This window comes from Cygnus olor, chromosome 17, assembly GCF_009769625.2.
Source record: "Cygnus olor isolate bCygOlo1 chromosome 17, bCygOlo1.pri.v2, whole genome shotgun sequence".
NCBI classification, from domain to species: domain Eukaryota; kingdom Metazoa; phylum Chordata; class Aves; order Anseriformes; family Anatidae; genus Cygnus; species Cygnus olor.
In genome coordinates, this window is record NC_049185.1 from 8739610 (window position 1) to 8762453 (window position 22844).

The 22844-nt window shown below is 41.6% G+C and overlaps 1 protein-coding gene across 5 annotated transcripts in view; it reads left to right on the forward strand.

The window, feature by feature from the left end:
* The window catches only part of GALNT9 (polypeptide N-acetylgalactosaminyltransferase 9), a 233761-nt gene that overhangs the window by 160667 nt on the left and 50250 nt on the right, over positions 1-22844 (forward strand). For 4 of the 5 annotated variants that reach the window (XM_040577107.1, XM_040577108.1, XM_040577106.1 and 1 more), the window contains one exon: positions 2684-2801. In XM_040577107.1, coding sequence (XP_040433041.1) covers positions 2684-2801 — 118 coding nt within the window. Of the gene's footprint in view, positions 1-2683; positions 2802-10068; positions 10274-22844 lie in introns of those variants that run through there. The other variant, XM_040577110.1, reaches the window with a different exon arrangement.

The window sequence follows — 22844 nt, forward strand, 5'->3', positions numbered from 1 at the left end:
AATGTTGTGCATCCTAGGCAATTTCTTCCATTGCATCAGGATGTGGCCAGGGCAAAGCCTCGGGTTTCTCATTTCATTTCCCCTGCACTGACCACACTCTCCTTCAGCTTCTGGGGTTGCAGCTGTGCTGCTGCACACATGTGCAGAGGCTGTAGGGAGCCAAATTCAAGTGGAGAAAAACACTGACAGTGGCAGTTTTTAACTGGCATCTCTGAAAAGCTGGATGTGGTTCCTTCTGCCATTGCATCGCTTTTGTTGCTCGTTCCTGAACACACTTTTTTCTGAATATGCCGTGAAGGCTTGTGGGGTCTGCCTGCATTTGCATATATCAAATGAGGAGAAATAAAACCTGGGAGAGAGAGAGAGAGAGTGTTGCAACAGCAGTCCTCAGTGGCATTTGTCTGAGAGTAATGATTATGTAGTTGCATCCAAAATGTATTTCCACCCCCATTCAATTAACAGGTTGGTGTTTTAATGGACAGAGCTGGCGGCTGTAAAAATCCATCCCCCAGGGAGAGAGATTCCAGCACCTGAGAGCAGCCTGCAGAGCCGAGATGTAACACTCCTTGATAGGAAAGAAGGAGAAACATCCTCCTGGGAGCATCCTACAGCTTTAAGGAACTGCCTCTGGAGGATTTTTTTTAGGGGGCTGGAAAGAGGGTGGGTCTAACCCCAAACTAAAGCTCAGTTTTAAAAAGCAGTGATGCTCTAGCATTCATCCAGTGAAGCCTTGTTCTTAGCTTTAAATGCATAAAAAAGCAAATGAAGAAAGTGCCTTGTGCTTCTTCTCCCCACCTCCTTCTCTTTTTGTCATGGTTAAAGCTTAAGAAATACCTAAACAATCCCTCAAAGGCTTATTTAATTTCAGAGCTACTGAATTTCCTTTCTTTGGTCATGCCTTTCTTTTATTTCAGTTTCCAGACAAAATTTATTCCTTGGTAGCCTAAAAATCATTTTTCAATGATGCAGGATCTCAGCCTTTGTTGAGGCAAGTCTGTCTTCAGGCGTGACTCTAGGAGCTATAAACAGGAAGACACGTTTTAGCTGATAATTTGCATTTACAAATTCCATCCATCTCACAAAAATCCCGGTGTATAAGTACATGCATAAAGAGAAGAGGGACATGTCCTGCCGAGAGCACCCGAGAGACTGATCCAACAGACAGCCTTCACAGACAGCAGCACCAAACAGAGACGTGCTGGCGTTTCTTGCACGTGCAGGAGGGGGACTGTGGGCTGTGGGAGAGGCCCGAGCACCGAGAGCGCTGGTGGTGCCCCTGCCGCAGTTTGTTTGTAGGATTTGTGGCATCTGGCCTCAGTTTCCCCCAGCCTTTTGGAATGAGTGGCTGCAGGGAGCTGGCCAAGAGCCCCACTTTAGTCCCAAGTCATCTGTGTAAGCCAAGTGTTTGCCTTTGTAAATGTTCCTGACTCCTACCTCCGCAGCTTGTGATCCAGGGAGTGCGTCTTACTCTAGGGGGGAACGTGAGAGTTAACTGAGCTATTTCAGCTTCTTTGTCAGAAACGGTGCCGATCAAATGTGTTTCTATCAACAGCTGCCTTTTCCAATTATGCAGAGAAAACAAGAGAGGGATAGTGTGCACTGCAGCATAGACCTGTAATGATCTGAGCGGCTGCAATGGCTTTCAAACAGAGAAAAAGTGCAAGGGAGAGACGCTGAAACAGTACCAGTAATGTGAGCGCTACAGCAGAGTCCATTACAGCTAAGTAATAGGAGTGTTTCAGCAAATGAACCTTTTCAAGGGTACCAAATAGTTCCTGCCACAGGTCGGACTGTGTTCTGCAATGTCGGATATGCATTAGGGGCAAAGGATTGTTTTATCTCACTACACCTTGGCCGTTCCTTTGAAGCCTTTTAACCTCCTGCTGTAGAGATGATGTACTCCTGGTGAGATAAGGACCTCGTGCTAGCACCATTCCAGCAGCTACCTCCTGCTACCAGTGGGATTCACCAATACCTGGGTAAAAAGGGTCTTCCTTTCCCCAGCCAGGGCAGTTTTTCACGTGTGTATGAAACTGCCTTGTGACTACGTTTATTAGATGCCACTGGTAAATATCTTGTGAATGGTTTTCTGTACAAATTGGAGAAACATGCGGCTATCTCAGGCACATAAAATAAACATGTAAGTATTAATAATGTAACAGCTGCACCAAGGCTGAAATTTCTGTTAAAGTTGACTCCAAGAAGTGCAGACTTCATACCATGATTGATCCATGGCTCTTGGTATGCCCTTCATTTTCATATGGAAGTAAGGGGAGTCCTCATTTCTGACAAAGCTTGTTTTGCTGGGCATTCATCTTCAAATAAAGTGTTGTCTAGTCCTTGTGCTACTCAGTGTGGCAGCGAACTTCAGCTCCAGTGCAGAGGTTGTGTCTACAAACCAAAGGAAAAACAGCCTGATGTTTCACTTGCACGCATGGGGTATTTGAATTCACATCTTGTGAGTGTTTCATGGACAGCTGGCATCTGGCAGTGTGCTAATGATTTTGTGGCTATGGTTCTAGAAGGTCCCCTGTCCACTGGGGGGATGTGGTACAGGCTAGCAGATAATCTTTAAATGTAGAGATTCAAGACTGAGAAGCGTTTTGTGTGTGTAAATTTGTTATGAGATGGTTTCTGTAATAGCTAATAACTGACTTTGTTCTTTTCTTTAATTTCTGTGCAGGACACCAGCCATGATTGGGTGCTCGTTTGTGGTAGACCGAGAGTATTTTGGTGAGATTGGCCTACTTGACCCTGGTATGGAGGTCTACGGAGGAGAAAACATCGAATTAGGCATGAGGGTGAGTAAGAAATAAGACACTTTGTGCAATGTCTGTTTGCAAAGAAAAACAGGAGCCTGTGGCCCAGCAGAAGTGCTGCATGCCTGACTGCAGGCCATTGCGCTGAAGTAATTGATACTGCAATGCTATCTGGCAGTGACAGTCCCAGTAAATGAATGTTCCTGGTCTTACTGGCATTGAGACAACTGAAAACAGTCAGAAATATGGTTCCTTGGTTCATTCTGTCAGTGTCTGAACCCAATGAGACAAATTCTTCCCCTTTCCCAGTAGCTCTGTTTGTGTTTAGAGCTGCGCTAACAGTCTGTGTGTGCTCATTGCACCTAGATAATGTCGTACCTATATGGTCTAGCAGATGCAGTACCGATGGCAAACTAAGACCAGGCTGGAAGAAGTTCTACATAATACACATGATAAATGTTGTGGTGTTTTAGGACATTAAGGGTCTTTTTTACAGAATAAGAACTACAGGGTACAGGTATCAGTCCTGAGTTTGCTGTACATTATGTTTCCCAACATTGCCTTCCTTCCTTCCTTTGTGACCTCTCCAGTGGTATTCTCACAGAGTCTTTGGGGCCAGCAGGTATCAGTCCGCCCTGTGCTTCTGAGCCTATTTGATTTTTGTGATCCTTTCACCTTGTTTTCAAGGTGCTGCTTGCCAGCAAGTCCTTCTGAAGTCCAAGGAACCTACCATTGCTTAACACTTGAAAATTGGACTACTTAATGTTGCATGAACACAGTTTCCTCATTATAAAGCTGGCTGTTTAATTATTTTCCCCTTACTCTTTATTCCCTGCTTCACAGAAACACGTCCCTGGTGCATGTAATGTGCTCGTTAAAGCATATATTCTGCTCATGCTGAAACACTGAACATCAAATTAGTCCATCCTTTATCCAGCTCTTTTTTTTTTCTTTGTAAAATGGCTCCAAACTCCTTCACACCAGTGGGCTGGGAGGGAAGGTCATTGTAGCCAGAGCATGTTTTTGCATATGGGTGTGTGTTTATTATTCCAGAATCACAAGAGGGATGGGGTTTTTAATGGGACTGTGTGGCTACACTGCATACACTTTCAGGTTCAGAATTCACACTGGGGACAGAAAAACTGCTACCACAAATCATCCAATTTTCCTTAAGAGGGTCAGGCTATTACCAGGATTGTGTGAGCTTTCCTTTATCATTGTGCAGGGCTTTGAGCTGTTTGAAACTTTTTCCACATGGCTGCTTCCTGAATAGATTGAACGCTCTGGCAAAACTCTGGCGTGGCTGATGAATAAGCCTCCTAAGAAATCTGAAAGCTGTCACTCTTCCTTAGACGAGAAGAACTTGCTGAGTACGATTAGGGCTCCTCGTAAATGGAGGCAAAGGTTTTAATAGGATTATGAAATGGCAGTTGCTTGAAGAGCCGAGGATTTGAAGTGTGTGAAGACAGGTTTCCAGGGGTAGGAAACCTGTTAAAGTCTGTAGATACCAAGTTCTAGAAACCAATTCTTGGTCTTCGGGGCTTTGGTTAGTTTGCTTGTGTGTTCATTTGTTTTCTTTCTGTATAAGGAATAATTAACCCTACTCTAAAAGTTGGAAAAGGGATTTATAAAAGTACAGACGTATGGTTGAGTTCATTCTGCAATAAGCTGTATAATGCATTGTTTGACAATAGCACGGAACCATCCGTCTATGTTTTCTGCCTGAATCCAGCACGGTAAGTAACGCAGTGTGTGCGCCTGCAAGTCCTCTGCTGATCCCCTCCTGGGTGTCTTTCAGAGCTGTCAGAAACTAGCAGCACAAAAACGCATAGGAACATCCTCCCTTCCCTGTAGGATATTTATAAAATCCCTGTGAATCTGCAAAGACTTTTTTATAACTGCAGAATCTCAAAGTAAGTTGCAAAAAATCATTCCTTTCCTGAGTCCTTGTGTGCTGATCCACACAGGAACCAGCGTCCAGAGGAGCAGCCATGGAACAAGGCCAACTGCAGAACAGAAACTGAGACCAGGAGGGCAGAGGCTGGCTGGGAAACTATGAAGCCACAACCCTCCCACACAGTATTTCCTTAGCATTTCAGCACAGTGCCTATACAGTGAATATTAGCTCAGCTTTCCAATCTGGGGCAAAAGAAGCCACACAGCATGGATTTTATAGCAAATGTGTGCCACAGCTGCGAGCCTTGTGGTGCATTGAATCTCCTAGGCAAATCACCACATGATGCTGTCTGACTTTTCTCTGCAGCAGCCAGTGTTGCTGTTGCCCATAAGCCTTGCAAGGGTAACTAGACCACTGTTGTATTTCCCTGTAGCGTGGCTGTACTGGTGCTGCACCTGGGCAAGCTGAGCAGGGAAGAGAGGCAGAGTACTGAGCATGTCCCCTGCAGCTGCACGGAGGGATGCTATTGCCCGTGTGTGACTGTGTGGAGCAATGAGGAACACAAAAGAAAGGAATAAATGGATGAATAAAGAACAAGAAATAATGGTGGGGAAGTGGTGGGACACATACGGCTGAAAACAGTCCCTATTTTAAAAAGCTATGACAATAATCCTTTAAACTTCTTTGCAAATTATCATCATGTTGCTGCTAAAGGAAAAAGGATTAGGCTTGGAGAGTCTGAATTAGATTACATTGCATCTAATGAACCTTCATTAAATTGTTTTCATAATGTGAAACAAGGAAAGTTGGTGCAACTAATGAGCTGATTTGGGAGGATACTATTTGATAACCCAGCTAATCCCCCTCAAATCTATTGTTTATTAAAAAAAAATCATCTTGGATATTCCAGTGTTAGCTGTACCCTTTTCTAAATTCCAGAGTTGGGAATATTTATATAATTAACCTAAGTGATTTTCTGTATTGAGTAAGGACTGTATAAACTGGTTGGGACTACCACATCTGTTGAAAATACTCTGGCCTCTGCAATTCTTTTTAACTCATTTTTTTGTTGTTGTTGTTGTTTGGTTTTGGTTTTTGTAAATGTACTGGTTAGAGCTGCGACATTCTCCTAATGGGGTAACTTTGCAGTGAAGCCAGTGTCTGCCAGGCTAGGGAGATTCTGCTTTGTTTGGGAAAAGCACCAGCCATTCTGGGAAATAAAAGGGAGATGGGTATGTTTGCAGGCTAGCAATAGCAGGGAAATAGATGGACCCTTATATAATGCCATCTTGTAATATATTTTTCAAAGATGACAGTTTCACCACAAGATGGATAAATACAGGGCTGAATTCTGGTTTGGACAAATGGTTTTATTCTGTTAGTGTTCAAAAACCAGCTACTAAACCTGATGGGAATTGTCTGTGAACACCTCAAAGCTGATTTTGACTTGGAAGTGTAGGAGGTCAAATTGTGTCTGACTCCTGTGCGGATGGGGTACGCTCCACAAGCACCAGCACCTTGCCTTGTTTGCTGCTCAGCACCAGGCACCACGCCACTGCTCCGTCTCCTTGGGCCTGCTTGGGACCAGTGAGGGGTGGATAGCCCTGCTTTCATTTCAGCCTGGTTCAGCTATCCTTTAGCCAACCTGGAAGCAGAGATGAGGAAAAATGATGGAACTTTCTCCTGCAGCAAAGCTGTGGATGTGTCAGTGCCTTAAGGAGACAGCCTAGACTCAGGGTAGATCATGTTCATCTTTGCTGCTCCTGGGCACCGAACGGTCTCTCTGACTTGCAGTACATTGAGATGGCCCGATAGTAATGGGACAGTCAAGTAGTGCTTGATTTTTGTCCAAGCGTGCATTTGAAATGTAGGGGAAGAGAGGGATACATTTAGGTGAGGGTCCCAAATTATGACCCTGTAAGAAACTGAGTGGTAAGCTTCTGAGTGGGACCTTACAGACATACTTAGTTATTTAGAAAGGGATTAAATAAACACTAAAAGCCTTGTTTATGTTTTGACCTAATACAAGCAGTTTATGATGTATCTTTTTATAGCAGACTCATTAATCATTGCAGTAAGTATCTCTTCTCTTCCTCTGGTGCTGCAATGATAAGGTGAATGAATTGCTGTTCTTATTTTGTACACATCAACTATAATGGCGAGTGGGAAGAGATCGAGCATTCGTCTTAAAGGATGCTCCAGCAAAAAATGAAATTCTGCTTCCGCCATTAAGAGTCTAAATAAATTAAATAAAATTGTTGTCACGTCGATAGCCAAAAACAAAACTTTTCCCCTCTCACAGCCAGCATCAGCCAGATTACTTTCTTCTCAATAGCACTGTAATATACCTCAGAGGAGGACATCTGCATTAGTTGATGAATTGTTTTCAGTGCTATCTTAGAGATTTAAAAAATAGTAGTAATAATAATTAAAGCAAAACAAAACGCTTATGTCTCTTACCCAATTTAAGATATCTTGAAGAAACCTAGAGTTTAAGAAGTCCTGGCCGGAGAAATCAGCTGAGGGTATGCATAGGCACCAGTGTGACAGATTAATTCTGCAGTGGATTCGGGTGATGGCTTAGCTCTCCAACAGGGCTTAGATTATGTGGTTAACTGTGGCCAATCTGCCTAGATGAAAGCGCTGTATATAGAGAGATACAGAGAGTTCCACCTCTGTCTTTGTAGAAATATTATTTGAACTGTAAATAATCATGATGCAGATTCACTGGAATCTCTCTAACAGGAAATAGAACTTGTTGCCTAATGCACAAACAAATCATACTTTCCAAATTTATGCTATATGACCCAGCTTTGCTTTCCTAAAAACCAGACGAGCTGTGTTTTCTCTGAGCATAAATGCTAATGGCAGGTAGTTGAGTAGTGAATTCTTGACCTAATTTTATGACTTTCAGCTAAGGAGATTTAGATTCCTTCGAGCAGGCAGTGTTTTAAACACAGATTTGAGGCTGGTATGCTGTAATAAAAATGTCACAAGATTTATGTATGGCAAATTTTAATTCTGAGGTCTGGATGATGCTTTTTACCCTTGTGATTCATGAGGTCAGATGCCTTCTAGTCTCAGAGCTAAGAAGTAAACGGGAATACCATTCTAGAGAGTTTTTCAAAATTTATTTTATTTTCTTTCCACATGCAGTGGTAGCGTACAAGTGAAAATTATACAAAAATGCAGGTTAATCAAAATGTTTTATTCCAGTAAATTCAAAATACTTCATTTTTATTTTGACCTTTCCCAAGCTGTAATTTTCAGTACAAAGTAATTCAGTTTCAGATGAAAAGTTTTAAAAGAAAGTCTTTCAGTTTGAAGACATTTTATCACTTAAAGGGTGTTAACAAAAATTCACAATTTCTGACATCTGTAGTGCACTGTGTCCTTACACATGCCTGTTCACTATGGAGTGCAATAAAGCAGCACTTTCAGCATGAATTTAAATGCTTTTAAAATTATTTGACCAGTTATGCAATGAACTCTGCATTGCCAGAGCAAAATCCTATTAAGTGATGTAATCCACTGTTAGTGAAGTCCCCCCTGTGTGCAGGTTGCAAAGATCTCTGTGATAAATCTCCTAGTCTCACCTTCCAGATAAGCCGTGTAAGTAAAGTTGTCCTCTTTTCCATCTCCAGTTTAATTTAGCATTTTTACAGGCATTTCCAAAGGTAACAGGATGTTAAGGTTGTAAAGTCAAGCACTAAGAAATCATGGAAGGATTGAACTCACAGTGCCTGGATTACATGAGTTTGCAACTCCTTTCCCTCTTTAAAATAGGGATTGGAAAAATCTATTCTATGGCGATGTGCATAGATGATGAGCCAAGTCCTCTGCCCATCTAAACATTCAGCCTCTTTTAATTCCTGCGGAGTTACATTGATTCAAATAGGATGAGATTAGGCTTGATGTTTGTGTAGAGCAGTAACGCATTCTGTCTGGAAGAGGAGATGGACTTGGTTGTAAGTGGAGATGCTCTTACAGGCATTTTACCCCAGGCTGATGAATCCTGGAGAGTTCGAAGTCACCATGAATCACGGCTGCCCTCGTGGCCATAGAGTGCAAGTCCCAGTGGGCTGCGTGTGGCAATAAATGTATTAACAGCTCAGAGAATCCAGTTCTGGCTCCATGGCTATATACTCCCCGTAACTGGTGCTCGTGCATCCATGCAGTGAACCAAAGAGATGCAGGGTTGTCAGCAAACAAGAAAACCATGAAAACAGGGCTGAATCCCAGTGCCTGGTGCCAGGTTTCAAGCGACTGCCATCAACCACATTTCAAACCAGAAAGGTTTGTAAAGGGTCTTCCCACACATGAAAGAGAGGAATACAAAAACAACATAAAACGAAGTCAAACAGCTGAAAGATGGCCTTTGGTCCATAACAACTAAGTTAGAATATATGTTTTTGTTTTTTTTTTCCCCTACCAAATATTTTATATATTCCTAATTGTACTCAAAATGAGATGCACAATCTTGTTTCTGAGGAGAGAATCCATCTCCCCAGCTGCCTGCTATTTCTTTGGAGCAGATTGAGCCCTCCCCACTTTTTTAAAAAAATCAAATTGAAGATAACTGTAACCTCGAATGGAAAACAATGTTTTCATCAGAACATAGTGCAATGGTGCTCTAGCATGAAATTGCCATCAAACTACAGAACCAGAGCTTGTGAATACTGTTAAAAACATTCTCTAAAGTGGGAGCATTGGAAATAGCTCAGAAAAGAGCATCTGGCCATTTGGCTTCAATATCACATCATGCTCCATCGAGTGTAACATTTTGTGTTACAAACTCTTTCATGTACCAGAACATTATAAAAGCACAAGGCTCAGAGTTTCAGAAACAGATCAGCAGCAAAAGAACTGAGGAAAGAAAATGCTTCCTCAGTCTTTGCTGCTTTCTTCTCAGCCGCTTTCCTGGCGGTTTAATCTCCTGCAGGTTCCTCCGCAGTGTCAAGTGTGAACTGAATGAAAGTGAGGAAAAACGCGGAGAAGTTGAGAGTGCTAATTGTGCTGAGATTGAAATAGCTTTCCCTTGCCTAATGATGAGACTGAACCAAAAGCCTAGAGATGAGCTGCAGCTGGTCAGAAACTTTCTGATACAACATATTTTCTGTCGCAAATTACAGCTCCTGCAAAGCTCCAAATGTTCTGTAGGACTCTTAATTTTGATGATGGTCCCTGAAAGCCTGGCTTGGGCTGTTGTGTGGTGCCCGACTGTCTTCCCTTAGCTAGGTGCCCAGCTTGGAAATCTGGAAAAAGGTTTCTCTGAATTTTTTGAAGTTATTTTGAATCTTTTTCAGAACTCTTAAAAAAGAAAAAAAATCAGTATTGTGGAAAATATCTCGTTTCCACTCCAAAATGAAATGCAGGCATTTCAGGATATCAGCTGTTCCCAGAGCAAGAAGATGCCCATGCGCTACCTGACCTGGTGATTAGCTCTGCAGGTGGTTTTTGGTTTGGAGATAAGAGGCTTGATCTGAGCCTCTGGGCAGCACCCAAGGCTCTCAGGCTGGCAGGACTTCTTTCAGCCGGGGCTTTTGCAGTTGGAGTGAAGCCTTCATCTGGGCCACTTTTTCGTGTGGATGTTTCTGACTCAGGCCAGCAAGCCCGAGTAAGTCCTGGATGAGCAGCTGGGGGTTGAGACCCCAGGTGCAAAATGCTCTCCCTGTGCAGGGCTCATGTGTGTGGCCATGTTGCCGGAAAGGTTTTCCCAAGCGCCGTCCTCCAGGCAAACCACCTCATTTGTGAATATGTACTTCAGCTTCAAAATAGGATCCACTGAGTTTGGGGTCCTGTGATGAGATTGTAAGGCTTGCAATGTATAAATTACTGTCTGGTGAGGAGGTGTTACTCTTTTAGGAAAATGCAAATTGGTGTTATTTATGGTGTTAAGCAGAAGCATATAAATCCTTACCTCTGGTGAGTGGAAACATTCTTGTCAGGTGAGCATGAGGGAGACAGCTGAGCTTTGAGTTTGGGGATGGGAGGGGTTGGGGTTTTTTGGCTCGGTTAGATGGTTTGGTTTTAATGCTGCCCAGAAAATGGTGGGAGGCAGTATCTTTTTTTTTTTTTTTTTTTTTTGGGGGGGGGGGGGGGGCGGTATTTTGCTAAAGAAATGTCAAACAAACTAATAATTACCCTTATGATAGTGTTGCCTGTATAGAGCAATGCATGTAGAGCAATGCAATACAGCTGTGTGATGGATCCTTCCAAGCTGAAGAGCAGAGGAAGGGAAGGAGTACTGTGTGTAACCTCTGCCTTTGACTAAAGGCTCACTCCTCAGTGCCAAAACCAGTATAATTTGCAGCGTGGGTAATCCACTGGAAAAATAAATAAATAAATAAACACCTGCTTAACACTGTTTATGAAATAGAAATTATTTGCTGTTGAAGGCAGCAGAGGATTGGTTACCAATGAGAGGTTTTTAATGCAATAATTGTTTTTAAAATGTTTTTAAATTCCAATGTCTGGGCACAGCAGCAGTCCTTGGCACAAAGAGGTGCGCAGATGAAGAGTTCATCCATCACCACCTAGTATTCCTTCTGCAAGTACGCCCCAAAATGTTTTCTCAAGAGTGCCTCAGTTTTATGTTACCTTCTGTAAGAGTGCTGGTGTCAGTGAGCATTTGCTTGCAGTCCTTCGGAAGGACAGCAGTCATCAATTGTCCAAATAAATAAAGAAATTACTCATCCTGCAGAGGTATATCATTTCCTTCACTTCAGCGTCCTTTAAAAGCTTTGTGGGAATGTTTCATGGCAATATTTTGGGATATGATGTGTGCAATAATGTACCTTTAGATCATATTGTCTGCCAGGAGCTGGAAACTTGATGACACCCATTTGCCACACTTGTTCTGTCCTTTTTTTTTTTTTTTTTTTTATTATTATTGTGGAGCTGAATACCAATACCTGCTTTGTTCCTGCACAAATGACACTATGAAAATCACGTCATTTTAGTAGGGAAGGAAGGAACTGAACAAAAATTTCATTAAGATATTTCAAGTGCCCATTAAGCAGTCCCCAGATTCTCTGTTAGATTTTGTAGGGAAATAGGGTGACTGAAAGGCTTTATTAGTGCTCTGTTATAACTTACATAGCTCCAGATGTAGTTTCACTGCTCACATACTGCAACTAGTTTAAATCCATGTAGGAAGATTACGTTTGAATCCTCATATGTCATTGATTGTTTTTCTTCCTTGAATATCAGATTAGACCGGATGGCAATGTCAGACATATCTATGCACGCGTGCAGCGATCAGAATGTCAACTGCTCTTCATTGGTAGCTTCCTTCCAATGTAGTGGAAAGGTGCTAGCTATTTCCAACAAAGGGAAAACAAACGCAAAAGGGCATATCTGTCATCTCTATTTGTATTCTAGGCTTAGAAAAAGCGGATCTCACTATAAAAAAAAAACATATTTAATGTGACATACAGAATTTATAGTGTGAGAAATGCAGCCAAGGAGAACCCAAAGAAGCATCAAAGCACGTCTGCAAAACCTCTTAGATACAACTGCATATTACGTATTCAAGTGTTTTGACTGTAATAAAATAATGTATTAGTGTGTTTCAGTAAAGCTGTAGCTGCGTATTTGTACCTAAAATGCCATGTAGATGTTTTTGTTTCTCTAATAGAATGCCATTTATGTAAATATCTTTGTATCAACAGAAAAACAGTTAAATAGCTTTGAAACATGTCATGCCCATAATTCCTAGCACGCTCTGGGGAGCAGGCAAATAAGCATGCCTCCATTTAAGCAAGGGGAAACCAAGGCAGAAGGCTCTAAAAATGTCCTTGTACAATGTTTGAGAGTCATTTTATGACAACGCCTAGGTTGGAACTATTTTAAATAGACTTTATTACATTTCCCTACCAATTGCTCTGAATTTGAAGCCCAAAACGATTTATTTAGGACACATTACATGTGCATTATAGGAACTATGCTATGTTCCTTTAGGGCTTCACTGAGTGAGAAGACAAGGGTGATGGCCTTCAAAGGGAATAAGTGAATTCTTAAGCATGTTCCTGAGTAAGAGGGCAAGAGCACACTCAAAGCAGGTCTCTTGCTCAATTTTTCCTGTTCCTGCTTTCAGTTGGCCTTGCCACGTTGTACTGGTTGTACAAGGTTGCAGAGTTCCTGGTGTATCTCCTGTTTTGCCCTGTGTCTGTTCCCCTCCCACGAGGGAATGTGGGGTTATTTTCTGTCTCCTCCTTTGTCTTTCTTGGGTCCCCACATGGGACCAGTCTGGTCTGCTGAGGACAACCCAGGGTTTCCTGCTTGTGCTGCTTCTGGGAAGTATGTGCCATATTCCTTCCTCACCCTTCTTACCCCTCAGCAAGAAATTCACTGACTCCTGAGCAGCTGTACTGTGGGAACATGCAGGTACAAGCTGCACTGGTGCAAGTGCTGGACCAGCTGCAGGGTCTGTGACCGCTCCATTGCTAAGGTGCTCTTTTCCCTGGTCCCCTACTCATCTCTCTGTGCTTCAGCCCTTCACGCTTGTGGTCCAAGCGCTCGTTGCATTGACATTGTGCCTTTAGCCTGGAGGCACTGATCTGCCAGACTCAGTGAGGCTCTCAGAGCCGCTGACAAGTTCAGCTCCAGTTAGCTGTGGTTCAAGGTCAACTGAGACTTTAAAGTATGAATAAATGTCAGGGTTTGCTGGCACATCGATCTCAGTCTTTTTGATTACTGCCAAATCGCATGAATAAATTAGCCTTGACAGCTGCGATAAATTGTATAGGCTACTGATCTCCAGCAGTAGATGTTAAAGAAGGACATGAGAGGCGTGGAGGGGAAAATACCCTCTGCAGATGCTTGTATTAAATGAGGTGAGTTTTGATAGAGTGCTCCAGGGGTGATATTTGGGCAGGAAGAGGCCTTTTGTTCATTTGCGATTCAGTGCCAAGTAGGAATATGTCTCCTACCGAAGCATTGATCTGCTTTGTCAGGATGAGTTTGCATTACCATGTGTTATCAGTCAAGAAAGCTGCTGCTGCCTTTTCCACCAGCCACCCTACCCATCCGGGGCTGGCTCTCAGAATGAATTATTATAATTCTGTTCAATATAAGGCCTCCTGTAAAGCCAGTCTTTTTGTCACAACCATAGAACTTGTTCTCTTCTATGTATTGTCATTCCCTTAATCAAGCATGCTCTTCCTGCAGCACTGTGCACGCAATCTGTCTCCCTATATTTTAATAACTCATCGGCGTGTCTGTGTATTTGCAGTTATATCTATGTAGAGGTCATGGACTAGAGCTTGTTCTGGCCATCCTCCCCTCTCAGGGCTTCTTTGAAATAGTTGGATTTATGTGGAAATGCTAAACTTCATAACCAAAAATGCACAATTTTCTGCTTTTGGAGAAAAACTACTTCTGTATTTGAATGTATGGGAGTGCTGTACTTCACAACAAAAGATTTAAAGGGAGAAACTTTGTTTTGGCTTCAACCAGTTTTCTAAAATGAGGCCAGATCTGTCTTTAGATTAAGTGAATGCTTTGCATACAGCCAATTGCCGTAGTTATAAATGTGCAATCATCACTTTGACACGATTTACTCCATTAATAATAGTCCTGTTTAAGTGATACATGTGATATTGATTATGCATATTAATCTGTTGTGTATGTACCACGCTCTTTGAGTGTAATGACGACCTGTTACACATTCAATATATGTGTAGTGGTAGAACATGATGCAAGTGGTTACAAAAAAAAAACCATTTTTTTTCTTGCATAGGAATGCCTTTACTTGTGTAGAAGTAAAGTAATGTAGCCAGAGGTTGAGGAAAAACAAGTCTGGGAAAGAGGGCATTTCCTATCACAAGAACTTCACCAGGGGGATAGTACGCATCGTGCGCTGCGCCTGAGGTCAGGGTGTTAGAACAGGCATGAGAAAAGGAAGGTAAAATGGGGGTGTTGAAGGAAAGAAGGGTCAGCCACAGTGCTGAGTCCTGAGAAGCAAATTGCCCAACACGAAAGATTTGGAGAATGGTGTAGAAGCTCTTGCAAGACTAGCCAATGCAGACAGGTGGCTCCAGCCCTGGAAATGTGTGCTTTTCTGATTGCTAGTGTTGTGGGCCTGGGGAAGAGGGGGAAACGTTTACAACGCAGTCATGAGGAGGATGAAGATTATGTTTTAAGGACCAGGGTGACGTTGTGCTAGACTTAGAAATCAGGCAAAGAAGCTGTTAAAGTAAATAGATAAGAGAAAAGCAATTAGATTCCTAGAACTGGAACTTCTTAAGCACATGCCAGATGAAATGGGCAGGGATTTGTTTGTAAAGGTCAGAGCATCTTTAGTTAAATAGGCTGCACAGATTATAAAGGATATCTTTTGCATGCCTGCAGAAGTGCTTTTCAGTATTTTCACTCACAATGTCTGTTGTTTTCAGATCTTGTAAACATTAATTCTCAAATGGCTAACCTTTAAAGCTTCAGAGTAAGCCAAAAGATGAGCCCTCGGGGACTTTATTTTGTGCCATACAATATACTATTGTGAGAGTGGATTCGCATGATAAATTACAGCTGTGTGATTTGCATATATTACTCTGCTCTGACTTCTTTGCTCCCTCCTCAGTAATCCACCTCTCCAACCGGCACGCTGCCTTCTCAGGAAGTTTAAATTTCACTTGCATTTACTTTTTGCCTTCTAAAACATTTTGCTGATTTCTGTTCTGTGGCACTCGGAAAAAGCTGGGACTCTTCACAAAACTTATTGCAATGCAAAACAAATAATTCACCCTTCTTAGCCCCGCGACAAATTCTTTAAAGCATCATCAAAAATAATACATCCTTATCTTCATTGCTTATGTTTTTTTCTCCTTTATAGTAATAAATTCTCATCTCTTTATATTTACTTCTAAAAAGGAATACCGGTCTGAAAAAGCTACCTCCATCACTTCATTTTGCAGCAACAGCAGGAAAGACAACTGCATTTTTCTCCCTGAAATTCGATCACTGAAACATTGTTTTCCCATACAACATAGGCATTAGCAATTTATGCATATCCGTTAGGTCAATAATGAACCTCTGTGGATTTTTATTAAAATATCACCTTCAATGATTAATTCCTCTAAAGATCTGGATCTAATTGTATCAGCTATTAAATATATTTTATGTGGTCAGATGTCAGCTCTCTAATAGACACGTGCAATAACTCAGCTGTTCATTCTTAATAGATCTATTTTGACCTATCAGATAGAGAGCAGTTATCATATAGTAGGTCTTGAAATTTTATTTAAAATCAGATTCCAAATTCCCAAGCCAAAATGCATTTACGATAATCCCAGAAAACAATGCTTGGGAATGGAAATTCAGAAAGCAATTTACAGGTTTTAGCAGAGACAGTCTTGAAACTGACTGTTGGTTGTACTAGCTGCTTCAAATGAAGAGATGTGGATAATGGTTCATGGAGCCTAGCGCTGAGTATTCTGCACTGAGCACTCCAAGTGTTGGGCCAGACCTGGTGTAAACTGAAATCAGTCCATTAACTTCCTCACCTCACTGTGCAAGCAACATGGGCATTCTTCTGTCTCATCCCTCCTAGAACATTTTTAACTTGAGGATCAGTGTGTTGTATTTCTAGAATCAAGCTGAGATATTCTCCTCTGGGCTGCAGCAGAACTAGGAAGTGAGTTTCAGAAAGCAGAAATTGTGACTCAGGTTTGTGGTAGTATTTGCTCAGGGAGTTGTGTGCACTTTCATTTACACAAGTTGTCTACAGTATAAAGCAAAGTAAAAATATTTGCTAAGGAAAATGTGGCTCTTTTTTTTTCTTCATTAATCCATATTCATTATATTTTCAGGAGGATACAGTGACATGCAAATGTGGCATAAGTTACTTCCTCACTTTCCATTCCCTCTGCCTGTTTTAATTAAGCAGATCTTGTTGTCCGTCTTACTGCAGCCACGTTTCCTGTCATGTCCAAGACAGTTTCTGTATGGAAAAAAGTAGAAAATTGTAGCAATTAAGATGTTCCTTAGACCTTCACAGAAGACCTTTTCATTCTCAATACCTTGCAGGGCACTGATCTTTTTTTAATCAAAAAAGCAGATAGGGAAGGATAGTGCAATCTAGCATTACAATTTTAAAATTTAGTGATGAGTAAGGACACGGGTATTGTAATAAATTTAGGTAAATGTGACAGTAAGAGAAGGGAGGACTGCTGATATGGTGACCTGGCTGAATTGCTTCTCAAAAGGTAGTTTAAAGATCACACAATCTTTTCCTTAGCCTTTTGATAAATGCAGATGGGAAAAAACTCTCCTTCATCATTAGGTCATCAATGAAAATGGTCTGTGTCCTGTTTCTTTGCCATTGGTGGGGTATCTGCTGCCCAAAGGACATAATGAAGGGAATGAAGAATGCAGATATGAATGGCTGCCTTTTAACCACATCTCTATTTATCTTCAGATGCTTTCACAACAGTCTCTGGGATAAAGAACAGATCACCGTAAGGCAGAACTGACAGTGGCTCCAATGTACAGAACCAAACCAGGAGTAAGGAAGGTGCACATGTAACCACACTGCTTGTGTGTCAGGGCCTAGGGTGAGAACCAAGAAAACAAGATGTAAAGGGTGGTCAGTTTGACTTTGCCCAGCTTTCAACCCTGGAACATAGGGGTAGTATGCAGGCAGAGCTCTGCGTCCTCTGTGGGGCAGTCTTTGAGATTTGGCCATCTCCTTTTGTATTCTGATCATGGAGCTGGCAGTGAAGAAGGTGTTTTATGCAGAGATGAGCTACTCTCAGGCATGTGAGACAAATTAACCATGATGCGCAGGACTGTCTGATTTTTTTATTATTTTTTTTAGCTCTTCTTCCGCTCCTAACTCCTTTATTTCTGGTGAGTCTCTAGACCTGCTCTCTACATTGTGTCCTTGCCAATATGTCTCTTTCATCACTCTCCTTCCACTTTTCCTGGCTTAGCTCCACTAGGCTTTAATGTTCCACACTCATAACTAGCTGCACTGGTGAGTTATGGCTTCAGTGCTGCTGTGGGCATCAGACCTCTTTAAGTACCTATGAGACTATCAGGAAAGCTCATAAATGTCTTTCACAATGAATGTGTAAAGTAAGGGAAATATTAGAGGTTTGGAGGCTTTGTAACTTAAGGGAAGCCTTGGCTAGTTGAGTTGACTTCAGAAAGCAAACATAGAGGTGGGTACAAATAAAACCAGATCAGGAGCACTTTAAGTCATCAGTGTCTCTTAGGGACTGGCAGTCAGCAAGGTACTCTAGAATGGCAACTTAGTATTTTTCAACATATCCTTTGGGTAGGTTCTAGTGGCATTCATGTGTTTGGCATCAAAAGACAATGCTCCAGAAAGGTATTTGTAAGGATCTATCTACATCTCAGACTAGTGCAAGATCAAGTGTTAAATGTCATTAACCATGACAACATGGTATCTAGATTTTCAGCCCAAATTTCAGACTTTTTATAATATATGGTGTACATTCTGCTACATGTGGGCATCAGGAACCAAGGAGCCTGATAAATTGTTGTTGGGGCTCATTTTAAGAGTAGTGCCTGGCAATATAGCTTGGCAATTCTCATTAATAGGAATTTAGCAGATAAATCTCCCTGAATTACTTGTAGAAAATTTACCCTTAATGTGCCTTACATTTCAATAGGCTGAGCTGTGTTTTGAAATTACATTTGTGGAGGGTAATGTGATAGATATAATAACGAGGAATATGCAAAACCCAGTAGGATGCATATTTCTACATGACACTGGAGGTTTACAGTACTTTTAAATCAGAGCATCCTAGAATACTATTAATGAAATCCCCTTTAACCTTAAGGGGTAATTTTTTCTAAGTGATCCGCAGGGGATTTGACTGTTAAATTTCCATTAACAGTAATGGGATTCACAATATTACAAAGCAAGTTCCCCGCTAGCTGTGCTGAAATTCTACCCCCTGTAGCAATTAATCATGCCTGTTGGGCTCCTTAATGGAAGTATGAAGCAGATTATCTGGCTAATCATGATATGTGATCAATTGACTCTCCTGCAATAATTGATTGCTGAGTAGTTATAACCAACTCAGCTTTAGGATTTTATAGATAAGTGGCAACAGACAGGGTGTCCCTTTCATGGTTGTAAATGCCAAGGCTTCTGCAGTTCACAGATACCACGTTAGAAGGATTGCAAGTTCTCCTTTTCTTTTCTTGTATTACATCTCCTGGTGTAACATTTGTCTGTATCCCTCTGACTTTCATCCCTCCTATCAGGTCCTGCAGGTCATCCCCAATGAGGAAAGAAAACTTCTTATGTCTTTAACAGGGTGTTGCTGGTGTCCTGCTGGGGTTCTGCATTTTTCTTTCTCCCTGAGCCAGGGACTCCATGTTCCCTCACCTCCCTCTCTTCTGGGAATCTATATTTTCAAGCTGCGTTGTGAAAATGGAAAATCTCATCTGAATGGTGTGGTCATGCTAGAATGTGTTTGTGGCAGCTGCCTTGGCTCTATCCTTTAATCTATTATTCTACTACCTGATAGCATAGAGTCATTTACCCCATTTTGTTTGCCCTGTTTTGTAAGGATCATTCTCTGATGTTGTAGGCTGGATGTAGCCTGCCAAGGTCAAAGATAGTAAAAGGAAAAAACACCAAGTTAAACAAGGCTAGCATATCACATAGAGAATTCACTCCTCACTGTTGCTCTACTTGAATGGTTAAAGACTAGAGGCTATGGAACTTACTTTTACTTACTTTTTTTTTAAATATGCCTGGATTAAATCTAAGCCACCTAGCCAATTGGTCTAGGGGGTCTTTTCTCACTGGCATTCTGTGAAGGCTTAACATATTACGGAAATGCAACCTTAGGCTGCAAACTCAACTCCTGAGGATAGTCTGTGGTGCATTAGAGTATTATGGTGAAAATACCAGGCAAACATGCAAATCCAGGGGTGCCATAGAAAAATCAATAGCATTTCTTCAGGCAGAATGCTGATTTGTAGCCACGCTGCATGGCTGTATCTTTTTCTTAATGAATTCTCCAGTGTGCTGAGGTGCACTAAACAACAGAGATAAATACCGTTGTGCAGAGGAGCGTAATACAGATTTATAGCCTTAACAGAATATGGAGTACAGATGTTTTGCATATAACCAAGATTGGTTTATGAGCTTTTCGCAAGCAGGGGTATCTGTATTCTAAGGATTGTTTTGTATGGTTTTTTTTGTTTGTTTTTTAATGGAACTTGAGATGAATAAAGCAATAGGAAACTTTTCTGTATACATCTTGGCACTATCCAAATGGCAGTGTCCTCTATGTACCCCACTACAAGTGATTCAGCTCTTCTTGAGAGCAGTCTAACGACATAGGGTGGGTGTTGAAAACGAAGTATCCTCAAGATCACCTGAGCAACTTTGAAGCAGAGATGTCACTGGAAACCAAAGAATCCTACAGGAGCCCTTAGGCAATTTTGAAAATCCCTCCCAGAATATGTATTAAGTTAGCCAGGCACCAATATATGAATAGCTTTTCATTGCCCTACTCTGTCATTTGGCATGGAAACATTTAGTACCTTGATGGTTTTTCTATATATTCAAAAGCCTGTTTCTGCAGAAATCCTGATTATTTTTTTTTTCTTTCTTACTGGGGAAAATAAAACAAACTGCTTCTATTATGCAATGTTTCCATGGGGAACCCTCCTAATGTACATAATATACAACAGCTGATGGCAAGAGATGATAAGTTGCTTATACCACTGGGAGCTCTGGAATGAGTGGTTTACAAAGCTGGGTAAGTAATGAAAGTCCATAAACAAGGCACTCTGCAGAGCAGCAGAGTGACAGAATTTTGGCTCCAAACTTGAGGCTCTTGGCTGGTATTGGAAATCCATATAACATCCTTCCCTCCTGGCATCTGCTACTTTGAGAAAGTTCAGTTCATTACGATAACAAATTTCAATTAAGCATGGTTGCAGTCCATGGCCTGTGCGAAGGATGGCCTTGCTATGGCATCTCATAACTAGGTCTCACTCTACTGGGTGCTACAGGACAAGGCCTCCATGGTCATTTATTACTCCCTGACTCAAGGCAGGGTATGTGTGCTGATTTGTAGTTAGCGCAGGTGATCTTTTTAGCCTTTCTGATCAATCCAACCTAATTAAAGGAGTAATTCTCTAGTTTTAGGGCCAATTTACCTTTCTAAGATGGTATGAATGCCTGCAGCTCAACTAATAATGAGGTAACATCTTAGAGCCAATTAACCGAAAATGAATCAGTAGAGCCCATTAGGCATGATAAAGTTCAATAAGAGGTAGAACAGGTGTATTTTTCCTCGTTAGAAACTCCCATGTTTTACGGAAAGTTAGAAAACTCACAGCAGCTTCTTAGACAAGAATGTCAGGCTCTGCGCTCCTGAAAGCAGTCCGTCTCCTCTAGTTTCAGCCAGCATACTAATGGTTTTCTAAAGCTGAGCTGTACTTGTAAGGGGTTAGGGATTCAGAACAGCATATATGTCATATTTTTCTCAATGTTATTTTAGCAAATGTTCTTGCAGATCAGCCCTCATCTATGAAAAGATTCTATTAATAAAGCCAGCTGTGGAACAGGAAGACAGAATGGTGTTATTTGTAACTGCAAAATCCTTTCAAAGCACTATTCATCATCCAAATAATTTACTAAATGGTTTCTGAGAAGAACTGTTAATTAACTGGCAAGAATGAGCCACATTAACATTTGTTTATTGCACTGTCTGTTGGCCTTGGGGGGTGTGCACCAGAGGAGAAATTATATGAAGAACTGGGGGTAAATTTTAGCTGTCCCCTCCACGGGCAGAACACTGCAATTCATGCTGTGAAAGCTGGTTTGGACTAAGGCCAGATCTGAAGGTGCAGTGCAGTAGCTGCTGAGACTCAGTTCTGCCCTCCTGTCATCCCACTGATTCCCACTCGGCCTAGCAGAAAGCCCACTGGTACAGCCCCTCTCCTACAGCAGGAGCAGAGATGGGGCCCTGCTGTGCTGGCACATTGAGGCTGAACAAGTGGGCCTCTTCGTCAAGTACCGGGAGCTACCTCCACTGTGGCTCTGGAAGTGAAGGTGTGTTAATTGTGGGTATCTAGTACTTCTGGCTTTGTTGGGCCTGCTGTGCAGGCTTGTTCCATCCAGTGGATGCCACCATGAAAGTAAGTGGGCTGTTCTTTACCATAACCACACAGGAACATTCCCTGGCAGAGAGAGACAAATGAAATCAATAGGAGGATCCTTTTCTCAGATTTGTTGGCAGAGCTAGGTGTCTGGGCATGCTAGATCACGAGGGCGCCATCTTGGATATATAAACACAAATCCCTGAAGGCTTTAATAAGGAGTTGGTATGTTTTTGTAGGGTTTTTCTTGCTGTTGTTTTTTCCTACTTAATTCTTAGCATTCTCCTATTTTACACTATCTAGCTTTGTTTCTAATGTTTGAATTGTATCTGATATTTTTCTGCATCCTAGCAGCAAATGGTTCTTATAAAAGTAAACTGTTGGAGCTGCTGCTATTTTCACAGGAGGTGCAGGTAGAAAGTCTTCTGGCAAGGGCCCAGGCTGTTAGTACTTTTCTTACAGAGTGAATTTGCACAGAGGCTTGTTATTTATGGCTAAATTCCATGTTACCAGAACGTAACATAAAATCTGGAATTGCTGTGTGGGAGACATAAGGACACAGAGCAGTGCTGGGTGACTATGGATGACTTCTTTTTTCATTTTACCTGATGCTATCACCGTAAGTGTCTTGGCTTGCACTGCATGTGGCTTGTGGTAGCTTTGGGAAAACACTCTTGATAGACCTGGGGTGTGATATTTCTGTATTTCTGCTATATCCCTTCCCTCCTGACATTTAAACCAACAGACCTGTATTTGGTAGTCCAATGTCAGTAACTCAACATCAGAAATGAGCATCTCAACAACCTCTCTTATAACAGAAATTCTCTTGCTCTCCAGACCTGAGTGACAGCATATCTGTCGTCTCTCTTTAGATTGGTAGGTTTTCTTTTCTTCGGTACCAAGAGGTTCCAGTGAGAAACAGTTTAATGGTCATGTTTTAATTAGATATTTAATACTGTGCAAATCAATTTGACTGGAGGGAAGAAAACATTGTCAGTGTGATTAAATGTATGCATTTGTTTTTTCTTCTGAAATGGGATAGATTTGAAGCATCGATTCTTTCTACACTTTGGATTTTCTCTGAGTAGTGT